General features: G+C 34.9%; 1 protein-coding gene across 1 annotated transcript; it reads left to right on the top strand.

Annotated features, from left to right (window-relative positions):
* Positions 1 to 932: 932 nt before the first annotated feature.
* On the top strand, positions 933 to 4,364 carry LOC120526500 (trace amine-associated receptor 1-like; the record flags this gene model as incomplete). Its single annotated transcript, XM_039749665.1, has 2 exons — positions 933 to 948; positions 3,436 to 4,364. Coding segments are annotated over 2 exons (945 nt in total), but the record flags the coding sequence as incomplete, so codon positions are not given.
* Positions 4,365 to 7,261: the final 2,897 nt, after the last annotated feature.

Genomic DNA, 7,261 nt, shown 5'->3' with positions numbered 1-7,261 from the left:
CAATAATCAGTTCAACAATATGAGGAAGACTTTTTAATGTTTTAGTGAATCTAGTCAATAATGTTTATTTTTAAGGGAAAAAAGCCTGGAAATCTGCCCTGCAATAGAAAACCTATCTAGGGTTTGAATGCTGCCTTGTGCTGGATGCTGTGACAAAAGGTATCATGCTAATGTGTATTTTACAGAATAAATGGCTTTAAGAAGAAAATGGGTGGTGAAAAATTGTGTATGTCAAAGTGTTTTGTTTTGATTAGTGGTTTATTTTCTTAAAAGAATCAGATGTGCACATTATAATAACCACATAACTACAGTGGTGTGAAAAACTATTTGCCCCCTTCCTGATTTCCTTTTCTTTTGCATGTTTGTCACACAAAATGTTTCTGATCATCAAACACATTTAACCATTAGTCAAATATAACACAAGTAAACACAAAATACAGTTTTTAAATGATGTTTTTTATTATTTAGGGAGAAAAAAAATCCAAACCTACATGGCCCTGTGTGAAAAAGTAATTGCCCCCTTTTTAAAAAATAACCTAACTGTGGTGTATCACACCTGAGTTCAATTCCACCCCCAGGCCTGATTACTGCCACACCTGTTTCAATCAAGAAATCACTTAAATAGGAGCTGCCTGACCCAGAGAAGTAGACCAAAAGCACCTGAAAAGCTAGACATCATGCCAAGATCCAAAGAAATTCAGGAACAAATGAGAACAGAAGTAATTGAGATCTATCAGTCTGGTAAAAGTTATAAAGCCATTTCTAAAGCTTTGGGACTCCAGCGAACCACAGTGAGAGCCATTATCCACAAATGGCAAAAACATGGAACAGTGGTGAACCTTCCCAGGAGTGGCCGGCCGACCAAAATTACCCCAAGAGCGCAGAGACGACTGATCTGAGAGGTCACAAAAGACCCCAGGACAACGTCTAAAGAACTGCAGGCCTCACTTGCCTCAATTAAGGTCAGTGTTCACGACTCCACCATAAGAAAGAGACTGGGCAAAAACAGCCTGCATGGCAGATTTCCAAGACACAAACCACTGTTAAGCAAAAAGAACATTAGGGCTCGTCTCAATTTTGCTAAGAAACATCTCAATGATTGCAAAGACTTTTGGGAAAATACCTTGTGGACTGATGAGACAAAAGTTGAACTTTTTGGAAGGCAAATGTCCCGTTTCATCTGGCGTAAAAGGAACACAGCATTTCAGAAAAAGAACATCATACCAACAGTAAAATATGGTGGTGGTAGTGTGATTGTCTGGGGTTGTTTTGCTGCTTCAGGGCCTGGAAGGCTTGCTGTGATAGATGGAACCATGAATTCTACTGTCTACCAAAAAATCCTGAAGGAGAATGTCTGGCCATCTGTTCGTCAACTCAAGCTGAAGCGATCTTGGGTGCTGCAACAGGACAATGACCCAAAACACACCAGCAAATCCACCTCTGAATGGCTGGAGAAAAACAAAATGAAGACTTTGGAGTGGCCTGAAAGTCCTGACCTGAATCCAATTGAGATGCTATGGCATGACCTTAAAAAGGCGGTTCATGCTAGAAAACCCTCAAATAAAGCTGAATTACAACAATTCTGCAAAGATGAGTGGGCCAAAATTCCTCCAGAGCGCTGTAAAAGACTCATTGCAAGTTATCGCAAATGCTTGATTGCAGTTATTGCTGCTAAGGGTGGCCCAACCAGTTATTAGGTTCAGGGGGCAATTACTTTTTCACACAGGGCCATGTAGGTTTGGATTTTTTTCTCCCTAAATAATAAAACCATCATTTAAAAACTGCATTTTGTGTTTACTTGTGTTATATTTGACTAATGGTTAAATGTGTTTGATGATCAGAAACATTTTGTGTGACAAACATGCAAAAGAATAAGAAATCAGGAAGGGGGCAAATAGTTTTTCACACCACTGTATTTGATCAACAGTCTGGTATTACTGTTTTCAAAAATACAAAATTTTAAAAGCCCAAACAGGTCTCTAATCATTGTTGCTGCTACCAAATCAACTTCTTTCATTTAGGGCAGTCCAAGCTGGAAAAAATGATCAAATAAAAAATGTATTTGTTATCCTAACCTAAAAGTTTAAAAATGATTTTTAGTAGCAGTAAAGATTAGACATTTTTCAAGTGGAAAGATCACCACCACTTGCTGTGATTTTCTTGCAAGTTAAGTAAATATACGAGGAATGGTCAAAAAGTTTCCACACTTTTTAAACTCTATTTATTAGGAATTTCATAAACAAATTACATCACTTTTCTGCAAATCAGAGTAAATCTGAAACTGGTATGAAATAACAAATATGATTAAGTCTTTCTTTGTGAAAATGAAATGATTTTAATAATATATAAGAAACATACTCTTTTTGATTTGATTATCAAATTACCAGGTTTGGAAATGGCACTTAAAAAAAAAATAAAAGAAATGGTAATTAGACTGCTCACCGTCTTGTGCTACAATTTTTATATTTATAATATTGATTAATGGCTTAAATTATATAAAGTAAAATGACATTTTGTAGTATAGCTTTTAAAATGTAAATGGTCAAAGGTTTGGAGATCTCAGAACCTGATTTTTTTTGCTGACGTATACATCCTATCATATTATCATTAATATTATTAACTAAAAGTCCTTATCTTAAACATGATGCATTAGCTAAACAACTCAATCGTATCTCTCTATTATAATAAAAAAATCCTGGGAGAGACGTGACTTTTTCAGAGAGATACTTTCATGTCCCATGAGATGAGACTTTGTGCCAAGAGATTTAACCACACCCAGGGCCGGAAATAAAATCCAAAGAGTAGGTGACAAAGTAGAACATCGTAAAGAATACAAAAACGTTGGTGTAATCAACATGCACAGCAGGCTAGAGATAATGAAAGTACTAAAATTCAAAAGTCTCAAAAAAATGAAAGTAAAGATCGCATTAGTGCAAAAAATGTAAATTATTACTCGTGAAATAATGTAACAGCGACAAAAGCTTGAATATATTCTTCAGATTTGAACTTTAAGTCAGAGACTTGTAGATCATCTCATTTATGTTGCCACCATGGAAAAGTTGTGTTTCTTCCCAATGAAGAGTCATATCTGCAAGAATTAAAAGATTTGTTGTTTAGTAAAAATGAAATCCACTTATGCGAGAAGCAGAGACAGGGGAGTTGGCGAGTGAAGCGAGCAGGGGGCAAAGCCCCTTAGTTCCTCTTAAACTTTTGAAATCTTACAATTGTGTGCTATGTTAAATATTATTAACTGCTGATCTAATATGCATATAATGGTATTTATATTTTTTTCTTTAGGATAGGACACTTCAATGTCCAGGCTACAAGCAATGAATTTGAATGAAAACAGGATTCTAAAGTATACACTAGTCTGTTATGATTCACTTAATGATTCTTGCCCAAAACAACTCTATTCAGTCAACAATTCATTAATAATATATATCATAATGTGCATAATCATCGTTGTGACTGTATGTGGAAACCTTTTGGTTGTTGTTACCATATCACACTTCAGACAGCTTCATACTCCAACAAATTATCTCATCCTCTCTTTGGCACTGGTTGATTTACTTCTAGGGGGCTTTGTAATGCCATATCTCATGGCTCGAATTGCTGAAAGCTGTTGGTATTTTGGTGAATTATTATGCAAGTTTCATCACAGCTCAGCTATAATGCTTGTAACAGCATCAATCATTCATTTGTGTCTAATATCCGTTGATCGTTATTTTGCTGTATGCCATCCTTTAAGGTACAAAAATATTATTACGGACTTTGTAACATTCATCTTTATTGTTTTCACCTGGGTTCTGTCAGCTGTGCTTGGTTTTATAATTATATTTCTTGAGTTAAACATAAAAGGAATAGAAGACCAATATATAAATGCAAAATGTGTGGGGAGCTGTAATCTGATGCTAAATGAAGTTTCAGGTCTTTTATCATCATTGTTCTCTTTTTACCTCCCAGGGGCTGTTATGATATGCATTTATATAAAAATATTTTCAGTTGCTAGTAGGCAGGCCAGGGCAATAAGAGACGTAGGACATCAAAGCCAGAAGGAACAAAAAAAGTGGGCTGCATCAAACAGAAGAGAAACCAAAGCTGCAAAAACACTGGCAATTGTGGTGGGAGTTTTTATTTTCTGCTGGGTCCCATATTTCTTGTGCAACATCATTGATCCCCTTATAAATCACGTTATGTCACCTTTACTTTTCGAAATCTTTATGTGGTTTGGTTACATGAACTCAACATTTAACCCTCTTGTTTATGGTTTCTTTTACAGTTGGTTCAGAAAAGCCCTGAAATTAATTGCAACTGGGAAGATTTTCCAAAACTGTTCTTCTAGAACAAAACTTATATGTGACTAAATTATTATACTAATATCAATGTTTACCAGAATTAAAGAAAGTAGTAACACTTTTGTATGTTCTTTTAAATCAGTACTCGGCATCTACATATTAATATAACATAAAAGATGAACACCTCATTTGATTTTTCTTCTAATTTCATAGAAAAAGGTTTGTTTCTCTACAGAAAAATGATAATTAACAAATTAGCAACTAATGATTATCATATAATTATTGGATTGTTTTATTATTTAACATAATATGAAAATATATTTTACTGCTTTCAATATTATTTTATTTTGTATATTAAATATATTTATGTTGACAATAATTTGTGTGATGTGCCACCAAAACTTCAAGCATTATGGTATCATTCACATAACAGTCATTTTTAAATAATGTTGCATTATTTTATGTATTTCTTGACATTATTAATTGCCACTGTCATGTTGTAGGCTTGTATATTTTGTTGTTTGAGTTATTAAATGTATGTAAATGCAAAATAATAGTGTTCAAATTAACTATTTTCACATAGAGAAATGACTACATTTTCAATAGCTTTCCAAACTGAAAAAGTAGTATATAAAATCCCCCTTTCAATAATATCTAAAATTGTGCAAAATAAATTAAAACCTTTTATCTCTCTTCAGATTTACTGTATTTTGTATTAATCATAACTTATGTTTTATTTGAATTCTGCTTTTGTTATTTTTAAGAATCGGTTGAATTATATTTTTAAGTGTTTTAATGTATAATGTGTCTTTAAATTTAAAAACTAGGCAACACAGTTTTATTAGATGATATTTACTTCTTTTCTATATACACCTTATGTGTTTGTTGTGTTGCCTCATGATTAATTTTCAGCTGCCAGTCTGAACAGGTTTATAAAGTGTGCTTCTCATCTAGTTACACATTATAAATTAATTACAAATAACTAATGAAGGCTATAGAAAACTTTTAAGAGGTTTACACATTATTTTAGTTGTAATGCCAAAATATACAAAACTGTATGTGAGCATGGTAGTGCAGAAGTAAGGTTTCTACCTTGCAATTAGGAGAAAACAATTTGCATACTGAGTGTATTCTTTATATGGAGTTTGAATGTTATCATTGTATCCATATAGGTTTCCTCTGGGTGCTCCAGTTTTATCCCACAGTCCGAAGTCATAGAGGTTACGTAAAGTGGTGTTACTTAATTAGCCCTGGTGTGTGTTCGCCAAGCAATGGACTGGCACCTTGTCCAGTTGTTGTTCCTACATTGCACCTGAAAACAGCTGCGATAGGCTCCAGTAGAGTGGAAAATGGAATTGTATCAACCAAATGTATGATTACTTATCCTTGACTCATTAAAGAAGAGAAAAATTGAGCTTATACTTGAATTATAAAGATGTGTAAACTAACCAGGAGTTCAATTTCATAAAAAATTGTGCAGTCACTCAGCGAGATGTTGATTAAACATATGGTAACTAGTGGGAGAGCAGTACTAAATTGCACCCGTCACTTGCTGATCCTGTTCTGGACTAGTTGGGTTTTGAAGATTGCTGGATGGATAAACAGAGTTTTTAATTTAATTTAAGCAAACATTGAACAGGAATGTTTTTTTGTACTGTAGAATGTTTAGTCAGTGTACATATTTTATGTTAAAGATTATCATCATCGCTGAAGGTATATGAAAAATTAAAAACATCCAGTAGTGTCTACTTGTATATGATAGCTAAATAGATTGTGTGAGTTTTAAACTGAAGATAAAATAGTGTGTATAGGCTTGTGAGAAGAGATGCGATAAGTGATTGAGACCTTATCAGTTATGATGTCATTGCATTAGCTAAGTAGCAATGATCATGCAAATAACATGACCAATGACAAATTATTAGTTGTTCAGTTTTAGCATAATGCAACCATTGCTTTGTTTTTGTAAGTCATATGTGACCATTCATTAAGGTAGTACATAAAAGAGAATTTTAGAGCATTTCAGAATGTCCTGGTTCTTCTCGGTTTAAAACCTGCCACCTGCACTGGGTCATTTGCTCTTCTTCTGCCACCTGCAACACTCTCTGGTCAGCTTCTCATTCTGTAACTGCTCAAGGTTAACAACCTCATACAAAGCATTTTATGAGAGATTTATTCAGCCGTTCAGGTTGTATGATTTCATCTGTTTAACTTCTGGTGTTTGATATATTTTGTTTCTTTACAAATAAACTTATACAGGCTTAGATGAAATAAAGATTGTTATTATCTTACTGAAACTATGCTAGCAGTCACAGAGGGCTTAGGGCTTTTCCTTTCTAAACCTGGTCCTGCAGGGTAAGAGGGAGACAATACATTTTTAACCCTCTCCCTACAGTGTGCAGCTTATTTTTGAAGAAACAAATAAAGAATGGAAAAAACAACAAACTAAGATGTACTGTAAAATGGCAATAAAAATGTAGAAGTGTATAAATGATTATCTAAATATGACCCCTTAAAATATGAGCTGAGCTCAAATATTTACCCCTCCTCGAACTGCCACCTTATCGTGGTGGAGGGGTTTGCGTGTCCCAATGATCCTAGAAGCTCGGTTGTCCGGGGCTTTATGCGCTTGGTAGGGCCACCCAAGGCAAAATGGTCCTAGGTGAGGGATGAGACAAAGAGCGGTTCAGCAAACCTTCCATGATGAATGAAAACTTTGGATGGCATTTTCCCTCACCTGGATGCCGGTCACTGGGGCCTTCTGTGTTCGTCATGGATTTCCATAACGAACACCATGTTCAAGCATAGGGGTGTTCATATGTGCATTTGGCACTAGAGCACCCTAGGCCTCAGTTCGATGATCGACTTTGTGGTTGTGTCATCAGACCTGCAGCCATATGTCTTGGACACTCGGGTGAAGAGAAATATGGAGCTGTCAACTGATAAGCATCTGGTGGTGAGGAGGCTTT

Source organism: Polypterus senegalus, chromosome 3 (assembly GCF_016835505.1).
Source record: "Polypterus senegalus isolate Bchr_013 chromosome 3, ASM1683550v1, whole genome shotgun sequence".
NCBI classification, from domain to species: domain Eukaryota; kingdom Metazoa; phylum Chordata; class Cladistia; order Polypteriformes; family Polypteridae; genus Polypterus; species Polypterus senegalus.
Note: the sequence above shows the minus strand (reverse complement) of the source record. Positions and strands in the feature narration are given on the sequence as shown.